This window comes from Acanthopagrus latus, chromosome 18 (assembly GCF_904848185.1).
Source record: "Acanthopagrus latus isolate v.2019 chromosome 18, fAcaLat1.1, whole genome shotgun sequence".
Classification (NCBI taxonomy): domain Eukaryota; kingdom Metazoa; phylum Chordata; class Actinopteri; order Spariformes; family Sparidae; genus Acanthopagrus; species Acanthopagrus latus.
In genome coordinates this window covers 29,621,984-29,646,758 of record NC_051056.1, presented here as the reverse complement: position 1 = coordinate 29,646,758, position 24,775 = coordinate 29,621,984, and the positions used below count along the sequence as shown (strand labels likewise).

The window sequence follows — 24,775 nt, the reverse complement described above, 5'->3', positions numbered from 1 at the left end:
GACAGGTTTGTTAAGGCCTCGAAGATTTACACCGACCGTATTATCTAGTCTAAAGCATCTCATCCACTGCAGCCCGACCACCTCCCCCTCACCAGCATCCCATTCATCCCAGCTAAATGGGAACAAGAACAAAGAATCTTGGTGCTGCTTCTGCTCTTCATGTTCAGTCGGCAGCATTATATAGCCAGACTCGTACCATGTCCCGATTCAGAAATAGCTGCTCGTTATCATCCCTCTGATCTTCTGAGGACAGTTGCACAGGCTGTTGGGACTGTACTTGAGAAGTCTACAAAGAGTGTGGGTGAAAAACAAGGCCGCTAATGATCTTGGAGGGATTTAGAGAGGGTGGATTGTGGATTCTGGAGTCTTAAACTGATGAAACTGGGCTAACTGTCGTTCAAAGAACCTTCACCTTTGTTGTGACTGACAGTGTGCAGTGGATCAGGTGGTGGGAAGGAACAACCCTGTAATTATCTGAGACGGGGGACGTTCTCAGTTCCCAAAATGTTTCGGACAATTTATCTGATTTTATGGTTTTGTCACATGAACAAACACAGATATAAGCTCAGTGTCCTCAGAACATATGTGCTGTCCACTCTCGCTCTTTCTCTATGGCCTTGGAACATCTGTCCAATGATGGTAACTCACTCACTTCAAATAAAATATTAACCGAATTGCAAATATTTACAAATGAGTTCAACGACCCACAGCGAGGCATCAATGATCCTCGGAGAACTTTGATTATTTTTCTTATCATTATGACTCATAGTTGCTTGTTTATGCTTTTGCAGTGGGCAAAGATTGTGAAAATAAGAGTTCTCGATCACAAAAGAATAACGTTAACAACAGCAACAGTCCGTTTCACCGACTGTGTTCTCTGATTGCCTCCCAGTCTAATTAAAGGATCTGTCTTTAATCAAACAATAATCAAAACCTCTAAAGAGTTTGTGATTGAAGAGAAGCTCATCTCTCCTCAGCAAAAAAAAAAGAGATTTTTTTCATATATCCTTCGTCTTTTTTAAAATTAAACGTATTGATTAGAAACTTGGCGTGGCGAAACACGAGACAGAAAGTGCATATCAGGTTTGCCAACTAGATCAATGTCTGCGATGCCAGAATACACCTGAGAATCTGACTCCTCTCCGTCAGACGCTTACGTAACCAACCTCACTGTGTGTAACAGACGATATAAACAGCAAATCCTTGAGAGCAAACACTGAAGATCCCATGTGACCGAGGCAGCGACGTGCACGGCAACCTTTCTCCTGACCACAACATCTGCTCTGATAGTTTGAAGTTTTCTTGAGTTATAATTTGGCATTTGAAATCTTTAATGTGACATTCAGTTCAATCTGATGTTTTGCTTCAAAAGCAGTGTGTATTTGGTGTTTGTTGTTCTTCGTTTTATTATTTGGAAAAGGGTCCTGTGACTGTTCTTTTTAGCAGATCAAGGTTCAAGTCCAGAAGGTGGTCCTAGTTTGAGATAAACAACAGCTCCATGGGGCAAATAGAGGCGGGCCGGATGGTGACTTCATCCCCATGAGTGATTGGATGAGGTGAGTCTTTAAAAGTCTGGACTGCTGCGAAGACAATATTAGTAAATACAAGTCGAGGAAGAAGAACACGTCTCTGCTGCAGCTGATTTGGAAAAGTCATGAGTGGATGTCCGTACTTTGAGAAGAGGCATTTGTACGTTCACATTGTTACTGCACTTAAAAAAAAAAAAGGGCTCTTAAGGGTTTTTTTTGTTGTTTTTTTCCCTCCACACCTCTATTACATTTCTGCTTAAGCTGAATCAAATGCAGCCCTCTAACAATTCATTAGGAATACTGACGAGGAGAATTCACCAAGTAACAAAAAGGCCTTTTCTCTTCACACTGCAGGTTATTCAAAAACAAGCCTCCCACGACAGAAGAGGAGGACGATGCCTCTCAGAGAGGGGTTAACAAGGCCAGTAAAGGAGGAATCATCTATGGAGACTACCTGCAGGTAGAAAACACCACCTGTAACACATATCTGTCTGCATATTTCAAAGACAGACAATAACAGATTTAGAACAATTTAGATTTGTTTGCAGATTTGTGTGAGGTGCTGAATTTTCTTTTTTTCACCTGCCAGCTGGACAAAATAGTGTCAGCCCAGGTGCTGCAGAGTGAACTGAAGGGTAATAAGATCCATGATGAGCACCTCTTCATTGTCACCCATCAAGGTAAAACTACTGCAGCTTTGTGGAACATTCAAGAGAATTTTTTTTTTTTTTTGTCTTGGCTCACCGAAACAAAAACTGTTTCAATAATTCAGCTTGTTTGAAATTCAAAGTTAGTATTATTTATTTCAATTCCTTTTAAATTTAGAAGAAAATCCTTCCCTGGAATCCAAGAAATGATCAAAAGTAAAGTGATTTTAGTGAAGAAATGGATGTTTGACTTTACGAGAGAATAACTAATTAAATGTTTTATTTTTTGCTGAGTAATTGTCAGCTGTGTGTTCTGTTTGCCTTGTTATATAACACTAAAATGTTATTTGTGTTCGATTTCAGCCTATGAACTGTGGTTCAAACAGATTCTGTTTGAGCTCGACTCCGTGCGAGAGATCTTTATCAGTGGACATGTGAGTTACTTGTTTCCTGGGGTGAACTATTCTTATGTAATCACGTTCCTTTTTTTCATGTTCGTACCACTGAATTCATATGAATCAGATGTGAGCTGTCAGTGCTGAAGATTTGATATTAATCAAACCGTTTATTCTATATTAAATCATTAAATACATGAACAAGCAACACAATCATCACAGAGAAGACTAGTGTTCTGTTTTGTCTTTTTCAATCAGACCGACTTTAGAGTTCAGTTACGAAAAAAAAATAAAACATTTTCTGCATCACCTTGGTTCATCACCCCCCCGGCAGAGACACATTGGGCTGAAGAAATAATGATGCTAAAACTCTGAAAGTGTAATCAGTTCAGTGATTAGATTTTGTTTTCCGGTGTCTGGATATGTTCTTACAGGCTGTGCTGTGATTAGTCATAATTTCCTTAAACGTCCTTTTATTCTCCCTCCAGGTCAGAGACGAACGCAACATGCTCAAAGTCAACAACCGCATCCACAGGATTGTGATGATCTTCAGACTGCTGGTCGACCAGTTTGCGGTTCTGGAAACAATGACTGCTCTGGACTTTTTTGACTTCAGGTAAGCTTATAAATAACTTCTGGGCCTCTCTGCTTCAGGGCTAAAAATTTTATAAGCTGCACTCCTCCTTGATATTGCACTCTGGCCTGTGTTGTGTACATGTATGCTTACTTGAAGTGTGTAGGTGTGTTGTGTGTGTGTCTGCAGGGAATACCTGGCTCCAGCCTCTGGATTCCAAAGCCTTCAGTTTCGGGTCCTGGAGAACAAAATCGGGGTCCCGGACAACCAGAGGGTTCCCTACAACAGACGCCACTACAGGGACAACTTCAAGGGTCGTGACAGTGAGATGCTGCTCGCCACTGAACAGGAGCCGACGCTCTTAAAACTAGTCGAGGTATTTATTCAGTCAAGACATAATTAGGTAGAGAAACCAGCCATAATTTAATTCTACTGGATATCGTCTATCGTGTTTTATTCAGCATTCTGTTTGCTGTGTCTTGCCCTGGATAAGTCATCAGGGTATAGATGTGATAAAAATCTTGCACTGTTCTTTCTCAGGAATGGCTGGAGAGAACTCCTGGCTTGGAGGCGGATGGATTCAATTTCTGGGAAAGGCTGGAAATCAATATATTTGATGGGTTGAATCAGGAGATGGAGAAAATCGAGGTAAGAGATGACTCCAGCTTTCAGAGCTAACTCTCTTCGCTCCCTCTGGACTGCACAGATGATTGACAAAAACTGTATTTTTATTTACGGGTTGTATTTTTATTTATTTATTTATTTATTTATTTATTTATTTTTCCAAGAAAATGCCAGATTCTGAGGAGAAGGAGGAAATGATGGCTGAGGTGGTCAAACAGAAGGAGCTGTTCACTTCTCTGTTTGATGAAAAGCGTCATGACCATCTCGTGAGCAAAGGTGAGGCAGAACCCGACTGATCAATGGTCATGTTGATCCTGTGTGTGCAGTAGGTGATCTGTTAATCATTTGTTAATAAACACCCACGTACATCTCCCACAGGACATGTTGCAGGAGGCCTTAACCTTTTTTTAAAACGCAGCTATCTTCCTACACTTCACGTTACAACTGTCTTTTTATAACTCCGTATTAAAGTAGTAACCTTTACATTTTATTCAGCAGAGTAAGTTTATTCAGGCATGATACTTACAGTCCACTACAAGCAGGTACATTTTAAAATACATGACTAGGAGATGATTAGGACACGATGGACAATGTGAAGAATATGAGAAAGAATAATGACGCCTAGTAAAGACATTTCGTGTTAGTTAACGTCAGAAGAAAAGTCATCTTAAGAAAAAAAAAAAAAACCCTGACGTGTGTGGAGCCCTGAAATAACCAGTGAAGGTGAAATGATTAGAGAGAAAGATACTGAAGATGTTAGTCAGATAAGAACAGACGACACTAACACGTTCATCTTAACAACCCGGTTTCCTCTGAACACTCTGAGGACCAGAGAGCAGCGGACACATGTTGGTCATTTTGCTAACAAGGACCACATTCACCCTCAAAACACACATACTGGGAGTTTATCAAGGCGCTAGATATGTTTCTAGTCTAGATTTGACTAACATGGTTTTAACATTTAGGCTCTGGCTCTTAAAACTATATGAATAAAGTTCTACAAGTTGTACTTTGAAAGTCATACATTTCTAATTTTGCTCTCAAGGTGAGAGGCGGCTCTCCTACAAGGCTCTGCAGGGTGCCTTGATGATCTACTTCTACAGGTATGTGGCCTTTAGAACCTGCCGTCACTTCTGTCTAGCTCAACTCAGTGTGACACAGTGTGTCTGCGCAGTATTTGCTTCGGATTCATATTCAAACGACTCTTGAGAGCGACACAGTAAACACACAGCCTCCTCCTGTTGTCCACTGGGCCAGCTGAGGGTTTAACGTCTAACTTAAGAGCAGCTCTGTGTGTTTTCTTCCTGATTCATGGTTACTTAATGATCCTTTCCGCCTAAAATTTCCATTTTCTACGCCACGTGCCCGCCCAGGTCGTGTGAAACCAACAGCACAACAGTTGTAAAACACCAGCAGGTTGACTCGTTGTCAGATTTACCAAAAGGTGTTAAAACCTGTGTGGTGAGGGCACAGGTGACATGACACTCATTAAAGCTATGAGAGCTAACACAGTCACGTAAGCAGTCGCTGCATGGTGATAATTAATGAGAGACTGATGGGTAAGACATGTTAACTGTGTTGCTGTAGTCAGCAGGCGGCAGCTGCTCTTGTTTTACACGCGCTATGAACCTCACCAGGACACATTCTCACACACCTGTACAAGATATCCTCAGTCACTAACATCTCCTTTTACCTTTTCAGGGAAGAACCCAGGTTCCAGGTTCCTTTCCAGCTGCTCACATCCCTCATGGATATCGACACCCTCATGACAAAATGGAGATGTAAGTACTGGATCATCTCGGTCAGCTGCTACACCAGTGAACGAGTACAGAAAGATACGGGGGGGGGGACACATTTCTACAAGATCCAATGCTTCAAAAATGTTGGCCCAAGGGCAGAGCCGGACTAACGGGAGTTACAGAGCTCAAGTTAGTTCTGCACCTCAGAGGCAGAAAAATATTCTTACATCCTCTTCGGCTGCTCATCAATCCAACAAACTACTCCCCCGAAATCCATTGTTTACTCACCTTTGTCTCACTCGTGTCTTAAGAGCTCAAATGAAACACGCAGAGCCACAAACATTGCTCATACCAGCACGGATGTGTCTGTCTTTTGTTTCAGACAATCACGTATGCATGGTGCATCGTATGATTGGCAGCAAAGCTGGCACAGGGGGCTCATCTGGCTACCACTACCTGAGATCCACTGTCAGGTATCGTATGCTACAAACTTTATCTTACTGTTTAAACACTTTACACTGCAGGTATCTTAAACACTTCAGTGCTTATTTAGATAAGCACAGGGAGCTGCTTCCCTGTGCTTATCTAAATTAACCTGTCATATGGTCACTTCTCCCTGACGAGCACAAACTACACTTAAAGTTAATTGTAGAAGGAGCGATGACACAAGTTCTTTATTCAGTATATATCAAGTCTTAGCAGCAGTCTAAGTTTGATTTTGTCCTTCGGAGAATATTAGCAACAGATGCCTAATTATACTGCAAAGGTTCATGAGTTCTATATTGAATTAATGATGTATTTTTTTTTTCCCTTTAGTGACCGCTACAAAGTGTTTGTGGATTTGTTCAACCTGGCAACGTTCCTGGTGCCTCGCCACTGGGTGCCCAAGCTGAATCCCAACGTTCACACGTTCCTCTACATGGCCGAGTGCTGCGACAGCTCCTACTGCAGCAGCGAAGACTCAGACTAGGAGACGTCTGTCCCGGCTTCCTGCCTTTCACTGTAACTGACCTCACAATAGATCTCCTGCACGGCTGAAAAGTACTGGTGAATAGGTGGCCATCAAAACATGCAAAAAAAGACATATTTCATTAAGAATTCAGTTCTGAGATATGTATGACATCAGGCTGACGTACCTGAGGAAGTCTATACACTGAAAAATGTTCACATTTCTGCACAAAACGCTCAAATACTACGTACGATGAAAACAGAAATAAGGTGGTTGTAGTGAAACATGGCACAAGGACGGACCATTTAAAATGACTGACAATGTACATAGACCACCAAAATAACATGAGAGGCATCAGATAGCATGATGGTTATACTGGTAATTCTGTGAAGTATTGGGATTGTGACATGTAAATACAAGAATATGTAAGAAAATCTTAATTTGAATGTCAAGAAAGGTGAAAAACATCGTTTTCCATCTCCTCTGACACTAAAAACACAGAAAATACCCTCAAATTATGTTAACAAAGACTAGAAAAGCAAATTACAAGCTCATTAGTGTCATCAGTCTGTAGTTCTGAGGATTTTGCCACAGAAAATTGTGACGCAGTGTCTGACCCTGAATAAATCAAACGGTCAAATTACACTATTTGACTCTAATCTCTAATCTTGACTGGTCACAAAGTAAAGCAGATGGCTCCTTGATAGGATTCGCTTAGATGTTTTCCAATAAAATTATGCAAATTCACTGCGACTGACCTGAAAGCGAATAGATCGGTGAGAACTGGTCGGGATGACGGATTCTTACAGCAGCATCATCCTTCATGTCGGCGGGACGTGGTTCAGAGCAAAGACACTAAACCTCTTAAATAGAAAGATTTGTAAAGTACACATGTGACAGTATAAAATGGAGGCCAAATAATGTGTACATAATGTTAATAAGGTAGTTGTGTGATAACATGTTTGTATAGTATGCTGTAAAATCAATTTTGTTATGTATTTATGCAGTGATTGATGTGATCGCTGTATACATAAATATATGAGCCATATCACATACAGTATGTATCTAGCTTATGTATTTAATAAGATACTTCTTCTTTTTTGTACAGTTCATCTACATACGTGTTATTGACATGTTGTGTTGTTGTGTGTTGTGATTTCTCATGTATGATCCAACACTCATCAGCACATGAAGTGATTTATTTTGTTTTAGTGATGTACAATTGTGACATTTCAATTAAAAAAACCATCACTTAAAGTGAGACTTGTCGGGGAAACAGATGACTTATATTTCACACATACACACACACACACACACACACACACAGTCACACACAGTCACGTACACAAGACGAGAGACAAAAATACAGATCTTGTCAAAGGAATACTGCTGCCACAGAATCTGCAATACCTGGGAAGAGCATAAAAGAAAGATGTTGTATTAATCCCTGAGGGGAAAGTGGGCACAGCTACACACAGACACCAAACTAAAGGAAGATATAAACAGAAAAATCACCAGAGGCAAAGATCATACTTACCACAAACATTGCCACCGATTTTTATATAAACATAACCCTCGTTCCCCCATGTGGTTCCCCACGAGTTCTGCACAATCCAGTATGGAATATCCCCTAAAAACAGACAACGTGCATCTCGAGGATTAATTATTTACAGGGGGAAAGGAGCGTCGGGTGTGTGTGTGTGTGTGTGTGTGTGTGTGTGTGTGTGTGTGCATGTACTGCAGCTGCAACCACTTTAGACTGTTACATAATCCTTGTGTAATACCCGAAAAACAGCCAGGGTGTGTGAAATAATTAATGTTAAGAAATATAACGTACCGACGTGTGTGAACTATGTCGAGGTAGCTGCGATATAACGTCCTGACACTGTAACCCCTGTTAAAACAACAACATCTTCTCTCGCTGAATTTTGTGTTTTAAACCTGGGACACAAAGTTTACTCAGAACTTTCTAGATTTAGAAATCCTGTGACATAATGTTAAAAGAGCAAACAAAAGTCTTGTGTTTAACGACCGAACTGCTCATCGATCATCCGGACCAACAGCACAGAAAGGTAAATAATGTATGTATGTAATAAAGTCAACGAGGTTCTTTCAGATGTACTTTTCCGGTGGCGTTAGATGTTAGATGGATTTCTTTCAGAGATGAGTGCTGATATGAGGACTGAACACAGGATGTCAATGTCCAAATTATGACATTTTCACAGGAATCTTGCAGATAAGTTAATACTTAATATAATAATTAAGAGCAATAATAATACCATGATTATAATTTTGGGGCTCAATAAAAAGCTTAATATCTTGTTACATTTTTCTTTTCTTCTAGCACTTAATTAGGAAGCAGCGCTAACTTGTGACGGGAGCTGTCATATTTTCACCCACTCTCGCCGAGTGCAGCTTAAAATTGCTTCGGTTCACGAAACATTTTCGACCTAAAAAAGGAAAAGTATTATCTCAAGTAAAATATCAAAACCCTGCTTCCTTTCTTTAATTATTATCCATTCTGCTGCTAACGTGGTGACAAGCACGTACCAGAAGTGTTGTATCCGACGACCAGGACGGCGTGATTGGACCGCTGGCTGGAGCAGTGGTGCTGGATGATTCCACCCAGGTAATCCTGCCAGCTGACAGCATCCACGATAGCAGCCAAGGGACCGCGATCCACCAGATGACCCATCATGGCCTCTTCTTGACCACTGAGGAGGAACAACAGAAAACTGTACTCTCGAGGCAGCAGGACTGGCCTCTTGATTACATGTGTTTTGTGGCATTTTTATGCAAATTGGACCGTTAACTCGTGGGGTTGTGAAATGTATGGTAAGTAATTATTGGACCTATTTTGGCAGATATTTCTGCAGATCAGCATCTCACCTCTCTACACTTCCCACCTCATCTTATTCATCCAATCACTGAGTCAATTTCTGACCAGTTATTGCCCTTTCCTCGTTCATAAATTTGCCATTTTTTCTAATTCCTCTCTGCTGCAGATATGCAGCAAGCTCATCTTTTCCTTCCACCAGCTGATTCCACGCTGGGAATGTGATGCCCTCCTCTGCCAGGCTCATGACATATGGGCCATGGAGTTTAGATCGGTGCCAACACTTTATTGAATAAAGCCAATTTAACCCCCTTATTCATGGTGAGGTCTTTGACTTGCTCAGACTTTATGATGCTGTTTGCCTTTTGCTGTGTGGCAGTAAAGTCCTGCTTTAGGAGCCCCCGTCACCAGAAGGTTAAGAACACTCCATGACCCCTGAGTCTCCACCCTGGAGAAGTGCCCAGTTCCAGCAGCTTGATGGACTCAGTGAACCAGCACTCTGACCTTTGTGACGACGGGGGAAGGTCAAGAGACAAATTCTTATACTGGATCAGTGGGTAGTTGAGATAAGGAGTTATCTTAGTGAAGCTGCATTATTTTTTCCAACCTAGTAACCGTCAAGGTCGTGTTACTACTGTTTGTAAACTCTGCTTAAGAATAATTTTAAAACTAATAATTATATTGCATTATTTTATAATAAAAATTCTCAATACATTGCAAGTTGTATGTAAGTGTTATGGACGGAGATCAGAGATTTCTCCAGATCCAGGTCTCAGGTCATCAGGATCTATTGGGATCACCTCAGATGTTCTTCCTCAGCTGCCTGCAATCAGTCGGCAGGAGACTTTATAAGAGGGTTTCAGTTCTCCTGCTCAGATGGTTGTGAGTCGACGCCATCAGTTTGTTCTCTGTGTTTTCTGTTTCAGTGTGTTTGAGATATTTTCTTTTGGCCAGTTTCTATACATTTAGTTTCCTCCTGCTCAGTGACTCTCACTTCACCTTTGGTTTTTCGGTCCATTTCTTTTGTTTGTCTGTCATTTTGGTGGAATCAGCGGGTGGCTCTGAGTTTTATTCCCACCGCCGCCTTTTAGACACCAAAGGACCAGTTTGTTTTGACCCTTTCATGATTTGTGCAGAGTTTTGTTAGTTTCCCCAACCTGTGACCCCTGTGAGCCCTGTCCTCCTGTCCTTCTGTCCTCCTGTCCCCCTGTCCTCCTGTCCTCCTGTCCTTCTGTCCTCCTGTCCCCCAGTCCTCCTGTCCCCCTGTCCCCCAGTCCCCCAGTCCTCCTGTCCTTCTGTCCTCCTGTCCCCCTGTCCCTCTGTCCTCCTGTCCCTCTGTCCCCCTGTCCCTCTGTCCTCTTGTCCCCCTGTCCTCCTGTCCTTCTGTCCTCCTGTCCCCCTGTCCTCCTGTCCTCCTGTCCTTCTGTCCTCCTGTCCCCCTGTCCCTCTGTCCTCCTGTCCCTCTGTCCCCCTGTCCCTCTGTCCTCCTGTCCCTCTGTCCTCCTGTCCTCCTGTCCCCCAGTCCTCCTGTCCTCCTGTCCCCCTGTCCCCCAGTCCTCCTGTCCTTCTGTCCTCCTGTCCCCCTGTCCCCCCGTCCCCCCGGCCTCCTGTCCCCCTGTCCTTCTGTCCCCCTGTCCTCCTGTCCCCCTGTCCCCCTGTCCTCCTGTCCTCCTGTCCCCCTGTCCGCCTGTCCCCCAGTCCCCCAGTCCTCCTGTCCTCCTGTCCCCCAGTCCTCCTGTCCCCCTGTCCCCCAGTCCTCCTGTCCTCCTGTTCCCCAGTCCTCCTGTCCCCCAGTCCTCCTGCCCCCCTGTCCTTCTGTCCTCCTGTCCCCCAGTCCTCCTGTCCCCCAGTCCTCCTGTCCCCCTGTCCCCCAGTCCTCCTGTCCCCCAGTCCTCCTGTCCCCCTGTCCTTCAGGTTTTGTTTTCTTGGGACATATTACAACAAGGATGGAAACATTTATAGGATCTAGAGTTTTATATTAGTTTGATAAATGTAACGCTTTGAGAAACTAAAACCTTTTAATTCAAAAAAACAAAAACAGAACATGCGCATATGTGATTGTAAGTCACAACACTGTTCAATATCAAATAAAGATAATCTGATTCACTTTAACTCAAGGTAACTGCGGGTCGATCACTTCGGCCTCTGTGCTACTGAGTCTGTGTTGACACAGTAAACACTGGTCTGTCCCTGCGCAGGTCCAATCCCCCGTCCCCCTCCTCTGTCCTTGGTACGTTGTGAAAACTACATTAAAATTTCATACGCGGTTTCACAAATATAGCGTTGTTAATTTTTAGCCTTTATTGCATGGACAACGTGCACAAACATGTCTTTTTACCTGAAGTCATGTGCAGTAAAGTTCTTCAAGGCGACAACACCATGTGACGGAGGGAAAAAATGGCAGATTCCCGTCACGGCCTTGTAGGGATACTCTGACTGAGGAACCAGCTTCACTCTGGTCTAGGCAGAAAATATTTCATTTTCGTTAGAATGTTATCTGAATACAAAATATCCATTCATCTTGTTTTTAAAGACCTTGGCAGAGCCAGTTTTCTAATTCATTTTTAAGCATAGCCGACTTATTATTGCTTATTGCCACTGAATATCTCTCTGATTAAATTACATGATGTTACTTTACCTTTTTTTTTTTTTTTTTTGTAAATAAAAAAACAGCACAGATTCATCTCCCGACAGCTCTCAGTTATTACTGGAGCACAGAAATACTCCCTACATCTCCTGTGCAATTGAATTATCTACATGTTTATTCACTGGAAGACTGTTAAAGACCTGAGAAATATCAACATACTTGTTTCAACCAATTCAGAGCACGAACTGGGGAGCCTCCGCTGCAGCCTGCGTTTTGAAAGGAGCAATCCAAAACCTGCTGCACGCTGAGTTGTGTCAGCTGCGAGCCGCCAATCGCACGGACGGACTGCACGGCACCGACCACACTGAATGCCCAACAGCTCCCACACTGAAAAGGTAAAATTACAGTAATCAAGAAAAACAGGCAAAGGTTGAAAAACACTTTGGCACTGAAACCAAACTCCTGAATAGTCATATCCTATTATACCCAGAGGGATATTGTCACTTTGCTTATCGTTCTAAAGACCAGGTTTCAGTTGAAAGAAGATATTTTAATTTCTTCCATCTCTGCTGTCTCAGTTATCGCTGTAATTAATTACAAAAGCTCTCTTTCAGTCATGTCAACACACATAATTTGATTTGGGTCTTGATTGGTGGGTGCAACATCAGCTAAACCCGAAAGAATTGTTCCAAAATATAAATCAAGTTTTAGATTTGATGGCAACTTGGAATCAAACAGAGAAATTTAAATACCTTTTTCAACAGGAACCTACAGTGAGTGCGTACGTTGTGCATGCTGATGAGGGCCGGTCTGAGTGTGACTAATTGTTTTCTGCTGCCATCTACTGACAGAAACACCTCAGGTTTACTGTGTCTCGAGGAGAAATCTTTCTCTTTTCTTCAATTAAAGTTTTCCAACAGATGCACAACCTTAATGTGAACCGAGACAAAACATTCAAATGAATCAGCGACGAGCCGACAAAGCAAATGAAACAATACAAAACACATATTGTAGTTTCTTGTAAAAATCCTTATTCCTGCTTCAGTTAATACATCATGCTATAAGGATCATTTGAGATTTGCTCTTAACTATATAACTTAATAAGTGATATAGATTACACGACTTCCCTGAGACAAATCATCTCTGAGAGAAAACGATGCAGTTTTTGTTCCACACCTGCACAGACGATCTCCTCCTAACAGCATCAGACCATGCTCACTTCTCTTGCTCAGCATATATTCCCGGCTCTATATGGTTCCATGACAAAAATCAATACTGAAACCAAAATCAGTTATTATTGCTTGGACTGGAGATAAGTATGTGCCCAGTAAACAAAACATAAGGAGCATCTGCTCCCTCTTTTAAAGCAATGAAATGCCCCCCGAGTCATAAAAGTGGAATCAAGATAGAGGGAAACTGGATCAAGAGGAATTTATGAGATGTGAGTGCGTTGAGATTTTGTGTTTTGTGCATGATACTGTGTTTTATATTTTCGTTCTATCTTTCCATAAGGCTGTGATGGAAGCTATTCCTGGGCAGGTCCATGGACGGAGGCAAAGAAAAATGAATCTGGGCAGAATAAATACAGTGGAGCACAGCGATGTTACTGTGTTCATGTACAGAATCTCCCCAGAGTGGTAAGCCTTTACCTGAATACAGAGGAGTGAAATATATGTTATCGAGTTGGCTTTAACCTGTATGGGCTATGTCTCTCCCTGAGGACGACTGTTTTATGGTGCGAATATCATCCCCGACAGCAAATTGAGTGACTAAAGAGATAAAGGACAAAAAGGAGCAGAGAGTGAACCCTCAGCGAGGACAAGCAGCAACTCCATCTCACTAACCTTCCCCGTCTGTGGTCCCCAGGTTCACTCTGCTCTCTTAGCACAAGTCACACTTAATGGCTCAGTTTATCATTTCGCACCTGCTTTTCCTTGACCGTTATTAAAGTCCTCCTCCACTTAAAAAATGGGGTTTGCTTACTTTGACTCCAGTTGGATGTTTGACGGTCACTAAACAGGATGATACATGTGCTGACTTTGACTGCGGAGAGGAGAAATATCTGTGTGTGTTCACCTTCAATCTGTTTGAGATGCACATATATTTTGTGATATCTTCACAGGTTTGGAAGTCGATCACACTGTGTGACATGAACAGAAGCAGGAGACGTCATGTGTCCAGAATTATTTTCACTTAAACCAACAATATATATATATTTTTAAATGTATTCTGGATGTTTCAACGAGGGAGATGATGTAGATATTAATTACACAGATTTCAACTAATTAAACATTTTGTGGAAAAAACTATACTGGAGACAAATTATCTTTCCAAGAAAAGTGCCTGAATGTGTGTGACTGAATAAAAAAATCTGGAATAAAAAATATATGTCATCCCTAAACTGGAAAACAGAAAACTGTATTTATAGTAAAAAAAGAGACTCAAGTATATTCTGAGCACCCACAGACACATTTGGGTCGTCTATTACGCAGCTGTTTGTTAGACATCATCTTATTATATCTCATAAAAATATTAATCAATTTGTTGGAACATCTACAAACTGCATCACTTTCAGGTGTCCCTGCATCGAATACTTAAAAGTCTACAAAGACGATGTTCTTTGCTAGAAAACACACACTCCTTTCTGAGGAGACTGCAGCATTATGGAGTGGGCAGCAGCCAGGTAATGCTGATGTTCTACTGTGCAACCCTTCAGAGCATCGTTAGACGCAGAATTACAGCAGGATTTGGCAAATCCAACAGTGAGAAGCAGGCTTGCCACCGTGCACAGAACAGCTACAAAGGTAATGGGGGGAAAATAGAATATGAGCCTCTACAGAGCCTGGACAGGCAGGTAGCCCGAGCACAAAAGCAACGACCCTCAACATCTCCTCTTCTCTGAATACAAACTTCCGCCGTGAGAGCAAAAGACTTTATGTGTCAAAGTAAAAATCGAAACACTTGAAGCTATCGTTTGCACCGGCTTCAATCGAGCTGCTGATCTCCAGAGCCATGTTCAATAAGTACACCACCACTGCAGCACTCTGACTATGTGCATCATCATTCTTAGATATTTTTTTCTTATACATGTATAAGCCACCGTGTCATCAGTGTCAGATCTGCAGTCAAATGCCTCTTTCATGTTGTCAGATGTTATCGTACAGAGTGTTTCCCACAGCCTGGGTCCAGGTGCACGCTCCCTGAAGAAAATGTTCTACATTTAAAAGGGAATTAAAATGCATTCATCCGATTCACCTTGAGAGCTAAATAAAAAGGCTACACCTGTGTAGAAACCTTGTGCTCCTGTAAACAATCCTGTGCTGCAGTAAATAATTCCATCATATACACGCAGACATGAGCCAACCTGCTCTTAAGATGCTAAAGGAAAAAGTTAAGTTGTCAGAGTTGCTGGTTATAAACTTTTAACCGTGAAATAATTGGCTAAAGCAACAATACTACATAACTAAGCTAACATCAGACTGACGTTAATTATCAGTTTTAACTTCTGCAGTGATGTTATCTGCTGTTTCACATTTACACTGATAAAACTGGGTTTGGGTTATTAAATGTGCTAAAAGTGTTTTTCTGGTTCATTCTGGAAACTGTGGCAGGAAACATTAGATAATTATTGGGAAACACTACATGTGATCCGACCGTCTGGTATCGTGCCAAATGTTTTAATGTGAAGCAACAGATTGTAGCGCTGTGGTCGAGACAAATCTCCCCTCAGGGACGATAACGTTTAGCCTGCTCTTTACCTGCAATATGTCTTCATTTTACAGTATACTGTATTTATAATCAATCTGTGTAAATCATACTGCTTGTTGGTTCTGGACTGGAGCCACCACTCCTTTGTCTCTCCAGTCAAATTTGGCCGGCAGCCCCTCTGTCTTCAGTCCAGGGAAGAGAGGAACTCTGTCGGCACTCGCTCGCAGGTACAGATCTGTGGACAGCAGATACAGTTCAAACTCCTTCCTGGATACAAAGACACATGTTGGCAGATTCATCTCAGTCATCCAGAGGGTATGATGCTCACTGGACAGATATAAAAAATCAGCAAAAAAACATTTCACCTGACCGAGCAAGCTCACGTGTCTGACCCAGTTCTGCAAACTTTCCAAAACTTTAAAAACTTACCTCTGAATTCCCTCTGTGAGAGGTCAGAGAACTGGTTGACGCCATACTTGGCAGACTGCGGTGACGTGGAGAACGAATTCAGGCGTGCATGCCGATTTGTAGCATTCTGCAGTAAGACATGTGACAAATTAGATGTGGGAAAGTTATCTGAGGGGGAAATGTGGGCAGCTCAAATCATCAGAACGACTTGTTTCAGTACAAGATGTTGTAACCAGCTGAACCTTCATGATGGAGCCATTTATTTCATGGTTGTTTCATTAGAATGATCTAATTTCACAAAGCTGTACCTCATAAACAGGCAACTGGGTGTTTACTAGAAGGGTAACTCTGAGAAACACTCCAACATTAACTCTTAAGATAACTGCAGCTAAAAGAGGAAGGAGGTTTTATTACTAAATGTCCGTTTTACTGCAACTTAACAGGCACTGTGTCGTTTAGGAGAAGAGATTCAGACTCAGAGGAATCTTTATATACACGATATAAATGAGGTAATAAATGAGGTAGTGTATGTACGAGCTGTTCTCAGAGGACAATGTTGGTGGCAGGGTCCGCCAGCCACATATAAACAATGTTTAACAGAATGAAACTGTGTCGTCCTTTAAGGTCGGTTCCTTTATTTAGTTTATTTAGACAGAAATAAATCAGTCGATAAACATCTTTCTCTTCTGATCAAAATGTCTTCCCAACAACTACATACTGCTCCTTTAAATGTATTAGCTTAAACTAGCCACTTACTGGTGATTTTCATGTTAAAAATATATATGCATCTTTCCTCTTTTATGAAATTTATAGCTTGATTATTGCAATTTGAATGCAGGACTTATAATCACTATGTTGTGATGTATTACTTTTACATAATCAGTCATTTACTGATATAATTACACATTAACCTACAATCACAAGCTGTTGGTTTTATAAAGCACTGAATGGTTTCGGGCCAGAATACATTTCTGATCTGCTGCTGCGTTCTGATCCATCCAGAACCTCTGAGGCTGTCAGGTCCAGGTCTGCTTTCAGTCCCTACAGTCAGAACTGAACAGTTATCATGAACCTCACATCTGGAACAAACTCCCAGAAAACTGCAGGTGTGCTGTGACTCACCTCCTTTAAATCAAGGCTGAAGCAGGTTTTAAGCTCTGAGCTGCTCTGTGACTTTTATTCTTGTTTCTTTTAAACTTTAGCTTATCTTCCCATTTCTTAACTAGTTTTAGTGTTTTGTTTCTAGACGTCTTCCTGCTTGTTTTCAGTGTATTTTAATGTTGTGCCTTGTGTCTGAACTGTGCTGTATAAATAAACTTGCCCGCCATATTTAAATATATTCCCTCACCTGAAAGAACAGCTGACGGCGGGTGAACTCGTCGCCGGTGGCTTCATACCTGCGGTCGAACTTCTCTCTGAACGAGTCGAAGTCAGCTTCAGAACCCTTCAGCCCGGTCCGAGTCTCAGCCGAGCCCACACTGTGACAGCACAGAAGGGAGACGAGCGTGGACCCGGTCTGAACCACGACAACAAGAACCAAGTGCGACCTGCTGCCCCTCATTGGACCAGGACCTGTCTGTTACACACATTCAGAGGTTTTAAAACAGGACTAAGTTCGAAAGTGATGTTCGCGGAAAAGGTGAGCGTTAATCTACAGCGCATGCGCAGCGACCAAAGGGCGCTTCCTTGGAAACAGAAAGTAAAATGGGAGAAGAGGAACTGAGAGGTGAGATCTAATAACAATAACTTCATAAAATGTAATGTTTAGAAAATGTGAGTAAACACATACTGTATATTCTTGTGCATCTTGATTTGAAATCTTTAGATTATAAGTTTGATGTTTTTATTGTTTTTATTTTTGTATGCATCCAAAATGTAGCACTGACAAGAATACATTCTTTTTAATGTGAATATTTTCTAATTAATCCAAAATATAATACAATGATGAGTCTAAATGTATCTTAAAGTATTTTTATAATCGTAATTATAGAATTTAACAATATTTTGATTTGAAATTAATTTAGAAATATATATTTTTTAAAGTTTTTTGTGTAGTTTATCCAAAATTTAATTCTAACATGATTTAAATGTGTCCAGATGCATTTATTTAAGTATGTGTTATCCAGAATCAAAGCTTTCATGAGTTGAAATGTGTATACAAAAACTTGTTGCACTTGCAGGTACCAGTGTAAAAGTTTATTTGTATAACCCATGAACACACACACACACACACACACACACACACACACACACACACACACACTCCCACACACACACACACACACACACACACACACACACACACACACACACACACACACACACACACACACACACATTGTACACCACCGCTGCAGTTGTTGCTCTCAGGCACAGTAACAGCAGCAGCTGCAAAGCATTTTTTCCAGCCCGTACTTTGTGAGGACCAGCCAATCAGCCGGTTCACGGGGAGAAAAAGTGGGCTAGTCTTGTGCTTTTCAGAGTGGCATCTGATCCTGCCTTCATCATAACCACAGCTCCTCTGTAACGTGTCGGAGGAAATGTCAGACCCAACAGGGGAATTCACCAACAAGCCCTTCGCGGCCCAGTTGTCCAATGTTTACTTCAGCATCTTGGCACTGTTCTGCTTTAAGCTCTTTGTTAAGATTTCTCTCAACTTGCTGGCATACTTCTACATTGTCCGTGGGAACCGTAAAGAAGCTGCCAGGATATCAGCAGAGTTCTATGATTATGGTCAACAACACAGTGAGTACTCTGACAAAAACAAACAAAAAAAAAAAGCCTTACAGAGTTGTTGTTTTATCCTTCAAGTGGTTTCTTTGTTCCACACATGGCATCATAACAAGCATATATATTTGAGAGTTGAGGCAAATTTGATGTAAAATGCACCCACAGTTCTACTGTATGTAGACTAAACACCAAGCCACATGTCTGACCTCCGGCGTATAAGGTCATGGCTGGAAAATATTGATATTGATTGATAAAGACCTGCTCACAATTTCCGTGTTTACAAATGAGCTATAAATACTGCACTGCTAATCCAATCAATGTAGGAGCCACTGACTGTATTCACATTAATGCATACTGTAGATATAAATGATAGCAGACTTTTCTTTCATTAGCTTAATAGCTTCTTATAAATCCTCCACCGTATATTCAATATTAAATGAAGACACTGAAGGCTGGCAGCCTTTTTTTTTTTTTCTTCCTCTAATGTATTAATAGAACACAGTCATGATATCTCCCCCTCCTCCCTCCCTCGCCCCCATCCTGCCCTAGTTTCCATTCCCAGCTATGCAGCGCACCCTTTAACACTCAGACAGCAACCAAAACAACCCTCCACAGTCTCAGGAACAGGAGGTTCGAAGGCACATTCTGGGGGAAAAGAAATGCACGGCAACAACATAATCTGTATCTATCATTCAAGGGGGATGTTTAATTTAAAGTGGACCCACTGCATGGAATACTAATTAGCTGAGCTGAGGGGTATTAGTCACAGTCCTGCAGATATGGTCTTCCTTGTTCTGAGAAATCTGTTTGATGTCTGCAGCTGGGTGTTTAATATCCGTGTATTTCAAATTCACGTCAATCGGGAGAAATAGGCTGCATGAATTAAGGAGCGTGCATTTCATTGGAAACATTAGGTCGATTATTATACTAGAAGATAAGATTAAAATGGATGAAGAATACAGTAATGATGATGATGTGTGGAACGCGTCGGCTGTGATTCTGGACATTGACTCAGGTGTGCTTCATGAGGATTTGTCTTGGTTTTGGTTCAGTTTCTTTTTTTTTTACAAAATTACATAAAAGCAGCCAACTTTCAAGTTGGGATTAATTTGTCATATAAATGGAAAAAGTGAGTCAGCTCAGTTTACTCCACAAGGACTCTAAAGCACCATTAGTCACGTCAGGATATTCTGCCCTGTGCGTTAACTCAGGTGACGAAGGGCAAAACACGGCCGGGAGGCTGAAATATGACTCTGATTTACAAAACAAAATAGTACGTATTTTACAACCGAGTCTGCAGCCCTCCTAGTTAAACACTTAAAAACTTTATTAAAGGTAATAAATGCATTAAATATTCTCTGCACTTATCTACTGAATGTACCAGTACTCCTCTGTCATTATTACTCCAGGGAAGACAGATTATTTGCATGTACTACAGAGGTTCTGACTACTATCTTCTTGTACTGTTAGTAACAGAGCTTGAGGCTTTTTCTGCTGTTGCAATTATTGCAAATGGTTCTAGATAAGTGCATCAATCTAATGGCAATAATAAATGTAAATGGAAGCCAGCACTGAGTTCTTGTTCTCTCTGCAGGATCATGGGCGGACCGCTCACCCCTCCACGACGCTGCGAGTCACGGCCGCCTCCTCGCTCTGAGGACCCTCATTTTACAGGTGATGAGAAGTCGATCCTCTGGGAGGGTCGTCTGCATCAACTCATCTGAACACATGCGGTCTGATGTAACTGTCCCTGGGGAAATTCACTTTGTATCAGTGCCTCCTGGTCTAGGTGTTGAAGAAAATAGGTTGAGATGAAAGTAAAGAGTCAGGAGGATTATCTGGGATTACCTGCACTCCTCTAATTTGCCCTTTCACACCTCCATTCGCTGTCAGCACTAACCTCTGGCATTCCTACATTTAAGTCAAGGCTTCAGTTTGTTTTGAGAGAATCTTTCTCTCTTACTGGGAAGACTATCATGACAGTGTATGATTAAACCAGTGAGGAGAGGCTGACATTAAACAGGTCTATGACACTGTTGAGGCAATAGTTTCCTCTTTTTCGAATATTTGGTTCTGTGCAGTTCTGCTGTTGCACAGGTTGAAAGTTACAAAAGGCAAAAAGGTTGTAAATGTCTGCAAGAAGATTTTACTGGTTATGAAATGGTTTAATAATAATGCGTCTGTATGACCTACATAAACACACAAGGACATCAGCGAGAAGATAATACATAATAATTCTTAATGCCCCTCAACAGATCCAGTTATCTGTGAATCAGGGCAAGATTTTTATTAGATTTCTATTTTTCTTTCTTTATGTTGGTCTGTAAGAAACACTGATTACCAAAAAACTGATTATTTACAAGAGAATTGTTGATTTTGACAGTGAATATAATCGTCAGTTATCAGTTATTCAACTAACATGTAACCCAGGTGTCAGAACAATGCTACTAAAACAAACTTCATATTACAGTCATGAATCTTCCACAGCAGCAGATAGTTACCTCATCATCATGTAACCTGACAACAACTGTGTTTAAGAAAGAAAAAATAGTTCCTAGAAATAAGTTCCATCTTCCTTTTCACATGCTGCAAAAACAAATGTTGTAGACGGAGTAGATCTTTACACCGAGGGTTGTTTTGTCCACAGGGGCCGGTGATATCAGCACGAACTAAAAGTTTCTTCTAATAAAGCCACTTATGAAAAGCAGCTTACGATAGCTTGACTCACCAACTTAAATAATGCAGCACTGAAACACGTCTTTGAAGTAAACTAATAAATCTTGGTAGCTAATATGAACATAATAACCGTAATGTACAGTCTTTTTGGCTAATAAATTAATAAATAAAGACTAAAAACTCATAAAAAGGAGATTGGAATCCTCTCTTCTCCCTCCTGCATCTTCAAATGCTCACAGATTGAAGAGTCGGCTTCAAGTGAGGAAGACATTTCAGCTACAAAGACAAAATTGCCTTGTTCTCAACTCAGTCGAGCTCCAGACAGAGCAGTAACATCACGACAGCATTTTATATGGTGATTAGCTTTTTACCAGACCGGCATCTGATTCTGCACTTTAATCAGCATGCTTATGAATCACTTGTGTTCAGATGTGACTGTACTGCATGCTGGAGTTTGTCAATTACTAACAATCGTACCTCCATAGGACAACCAGGAGAGACGGTCTGTTTAGTAAGAAAAAAAAAAAAGAAGCTAAGCCTCACTTCTGTTCTTGCAGTTCATGGTGTACACCAACAGAGGTTGACAGAGGTCATGTTTCACCTAATCAAAAACATCAAAATGTCTGTGGCTGTTTCCAGGGTCACAGTGTGAATGTTCTGACCATAGACCATGTGACACCCCTTCACGAGGCCTGTGTCGGAGACCATGTCGCTTGTGCTAGAGCTCTCATTGATGCAGGAGCAAATGTAAGTCACGTATTGGCCTTTTAATGTTGGTACGCTGCACAGGTCAAATGTCATTTCCACGGATGAGAAAATCTGGGTTGGGGCAGCAAATGAGCAATGTACTGATGTTCTTCTATAAGTCACTGTAGAGCTATTAAGCTGTTGTTTCCCCTTCAACTGTTCCCTCAGGCAGTTGCTATTAGTCAACCTGCATACTTAAACAAGGTCTAAAAATAACAGTTAAAAAAATGTGTTTACAGGTCAACGCCTCTACAATTGATGGAGTCACCCCTCTGTTCAACGCCTGTACAGTGGGAAGTGTGGCATGCACTGAAATCCTGCTGGAAAATGGAGCAAAACCCCAGCGGCTTGTTTACGATCCCTCACCCATCCATGAAGCTACAAGCAAAGGTAATACTGACAAAATATTATGCATTAACTAACGTATCAAGTAGCTTTCTTTAGAAGCATTGGACATCTTAACAGTGATGTGCAGCAGTGAGTAAGTTCAGTTTATGCGACTCACCATTACTAATTTATCCGTCTTAGCAGCTGATTCAACATCCTGACATTACAACATTACCACTCGGTAACATGAAGCGATTTAACAGTCCAGCTCTGACAGTTAGAGTTTACAGTGGCTGTAAGTTCTTTTTTTTTTGTCCTTTGCTGTGCCATAAAGCACTTTCCTTCCACGGCCGCTCTGTGACAAAACCGCTTTTAAAAATAAATCCCAACGTGACCCCAGCAGACAGCTTGGAGAATTATCTCGCATTGTCACTTACTGATTACCGTCTTCATGCTCCATTACTCCCACAGGTCATTACGGTTGTGTGGAGGCTCTGGTGACTTGGGGGGCAGATGTGGACATGGACATTCCTCACCTGGGCACAGCGCTCTATACAGCCTGCGTCTGCCAAGAGCTGGAGTGTGCCAGGAAGCTCCTGAGGGAAGGTCAGCTCGAGTACCATGTGTGTCTTTACATCGCCATTCAGACGGGCAGACATCCTGTAATAAACACACACACACACACAGATACACAAACAGTTATTGTACACAGACGAGGACACATGAATGAAAAAGCGTTTAGATGCTAACACACAATAATTCTGCATTAAACAAACAGTAATTTGATTATTTGAACACATTTGTTTTTTGCCTTAAGTCAGAGTCCAGTCACTTTTCCTGATGAAGTACCTAATTGCAAATTACTTGACAGGCATTTCCAGCCCAGCAGCAACAGCTGTATGTTTTGGCAACTATGTAAATCATCCACGCAAGGCTAAATATCAGCGGTGGATGTTCGTCTGTCAGCTTCTTTCCGAAACTGCTCAGTCTTATTCCAGAGATCAAATAAGGACAATTCAATTTGAGGATGGAGTGGCACAGCTGTCACACATCGCCCACAGCTGACTGACCACGATTTCAAAGTTATTTGTACACCAATATTTCTTGCATGATTGAAAGTAACAAGTTCACGTCCTTTCAGAGCTGTTGAAACCAATTTATGGGAGATGTAGGAAATTGATAGGAAGACAAGGGCAGCAGGGGGAGGCAGGTAAATAAAAATGTGCTGTAAATGAGAAAATAAAGTCACACAGTAACTCTGGGATCACAGTGAAGAACATTTATGGATGATATTTAACAGTGAATGTATCTGATTGTCGTGAATGAATTTCCCTGCATACAGGTGCAAACGTCCAGAAGGGCAGGTCCCTGGATTCACCTTTACACGCAGCTGCAGAACAGGACAGCACAGCCGTAGTGAAGCTGCTGCTGGACTTTGGTGCAGACATTAATGCCAGGAACACAGAGTTTCAGAGGCCGGTGGATGTGGCTCCACCCAGCAGTTTAACAGAGGGCTTCCTGCTGCTCTACGAAGGTACGAAGTTGCTTTTGTAAGCAGAGTGCAGACTTTCGACTACAGATAATTCATCCTTTCATCTCAGCTTGTGGCAAAGCTCTGGTTTGTTTGTCTGTTTTTGCTCGTAATCTCCTCATGAGAACCATCTTATGTAACGATTGTTCGTCTCTTTCTCACAGCTACGCCGCGGCTGCTGAGCCAGATGTGTCGTCAGTGCATCAGGAGCTGCGTCGGCCGCGACAGACTCCACCTCCTCTCCCACCTTCCTCTGCCCAACCGGCTCAGGAACTACCTGCAGTATCAATGACAGGAAGGCGAGACACAGAGAGCACTTCAGAACTCCATGAACTCTTCCCACCTTTTTAATTTTAATTACTCATTAATGCAGTGGTAGGAATAATTAATTGAGTTTAATCACAGAGTGGACAGTACAGAGGTGTGTTGAGCTGGCCTGCAGGGGGTTTGTAAAGATTTAGCCTTTTCTGGATAAACAACAGTCTATAAACATAATATATAAATGATTACTTTCACTTCCGGTGTGCTGTCTTTAGAAGATTCCTTCATTTAAATTTACTCCCAGAGAGTGATGCACAATGTTATAAATGCACAATATATGTGAGTGAGTATTCACATTTGTTATTTAATGCAGTGCTGAAAACTAGATGATTAAACTATTTAGAAACCCGGTGCATTCCAACATGTGTTGTCTCTTTGTACATATGCAGTGTTGGTGATTAATGATGGTTGACTGAGAAGTGCAGTGAGAGAATTATTGATTTAAAA

General features: G+C 41.6%; 3 protein-coding genes across 4 annotated transcripts; 2 read left to right on the top strand and 1 right to left on the bottom strand.

Annotated features, from left to right (window-relative positions):
* The first annotated feature begins 1,564 nt into the window (after positions 1 to 1,564).
* On the top strand, positions 1,565 to 7,714 carry tdo2a (tryptophan 2,3-dioxygenase a). The gene is made up of 12 exons (XM_037077011.1): positions 1,565 to 1,689; positions 1,884 to 1,989; positions 2,119 to 2,209; positions 2,540 to 2,610; positions 3,060 to 3,187; positions 3,335 to 3,521; positions 3,686 to 3,793; positions 3,934 to 4,045; positions 4,815 to 4,872; positions 5,471 to 5,550; positions 5,891 to 5,981; positions 6,325 to 7,714. The coding sequence occupies exons 1-12, from the start codon at positions 1,655 to 1,657 to the stop codon at positions 6,476 to 6,478; spliced, it is 1,221 nt and encodes a 406-aa protein (XP_036932906.1). The 5' UTR covers positions 1,565 to 1,654; the 3' UTR covers positions 6,479 to 7,714.
* Positions 7,636 to 22,929, bottom strand: ctso (cathepsin O). The gene is made up of 9 exons (XM_037077020.1): positions 22,914 to 22,929; positions 17,345 to 17,572; positions 16,018 to 16,123; positions 15,699 to 15,823; positions 12,100 to 12,267; positions 11,632 to 11,753; positions 9,008 to 9,171; positions 7,995 to 8,087; positions 7,636 to 7,867 (listed from the first exon to the last, which is right to left on the bottom strand). Exons 2-9 carry the CDS (start codon positions 17,555 to 17,557, stop codon positions 7,833 to 7,835), a joined length of 1,026 nt encoding a protein of 341 aa, XP_036932915.1. The 5' UTR covers positions 17,558 to 17,572; positions 22,914 to 22,929; the 3' UTR covers positions 7,636 to 7,832.
* asb5a (ankyrin repeat and SOCS box containing 5a) lies at positions 18,062 to 24,683 on the top strand. 2 transcript variants are annotated; one of them, XM_037077021.1, is made up of 7 exons: positions 18,062 to 18,741; positions 20,321 to 20,400; positions 22,042 to 22,149; positions 22,389 to 22,539; positions 22,948 to 23,082; positions 23,819 to 24,010; positions 24,172 to 24,683. In XM_037077021.1, exons 1-7 carry the CDS (start codon positions 18,537 to 18,539, stop codon positions 24,297 to 24,299), a joined length of 999 nt encoding a protein of 332 aa, XP_036932916.1. In that variant the 5' UTR covers positions 18,062 to 18,536; the 3' UTR covers positions 24,300 to 24,683. The 2 variants fall into 2 exon arrangements, with proteins under 2 accessions (XP_036932916.1, XP_036932917.1); XM_037077022.1 differs by lacking the exon at positions 18,062 to 18,741 and adding an exon at positions 18,777 to 19,741.
* The last annotated feature ends 92 nt before the right edge of the window (positions 24,684 to 24,775 follow it).

What these genes read in the sequence shown, in the direction of transcription:
- tdo2a (XM_037077011.1), top strand. Translation starts at nt 1,655, where the DNA reads ATGAGTGGATGTCCGTACTTTGAGAAGAGGCATTT. An exon ending in CGCTCTTAAAACTAGTCGAG is followed by an intron (nt 3,522 to 3,685) that starts GTATTTATTCAG and finishes GTTCTTTCTCAG; the next exon opens with GAATGGCTGGAGAGAACTCC. An exon ending in TACCTGAGATCCACTGTCAG is followed by an intron (nt 5,982 to 6,324) that starts GTATCGTATGCT and finishes TTTTCCCTTTAG; the next exon opens with TGACCGCTACAAAGTGTTTG.
- asb5a (XM_037077021.1), top strand. Translation starts at nt 18,537, where the DNA reads ATGTCAGACCCAACAGGGGAATTCACCAACAAGCCCTTCGCGGCCCAG. An exon ending in TGATTATGGTCAACAACACA is followed by an intron (nt 18,742 to 20,320) that starts GTGAGTACTCTG and finishes TTCTCTCTGCAG; the next exon opens with GATCATGGGCGGACCGCTCA. An exon ending in TGAGGACCCTCATTTTACAG is followed by an intron (nt 20,401 to 22,041) that starts GTGATGAGAAGT and finishes GGCTGTTTCCAG; the next exon opens with GGTCACAGTGTGAATGTTCT.
- ctso (XM_037077020.1), bottom strand. Translation starts at nt 17,557, where the DNA reads ATGAGGGGCAGCAGGTCGCACTTGGTTCTTGTTGTCGTGGTTCAGACC. An exon ending in CAGTCCAGAACCAACAAGCA is followed by an intron (nt 12,268 to 15,698) that starts GTATGATTTACA and finishes TTACCTTTTCAG; the next exon opens with TGTGGGAGCTGTTGGGCATT. An exon ending in CGTCGGATACAACACTTCTG is followed by an intron (nt 8,088 to 9,007) that starts GTACGTGCTTGT and finishes GTCTGTTTTTAG; the next exon opens with GGGATATTCCATACTGGATT.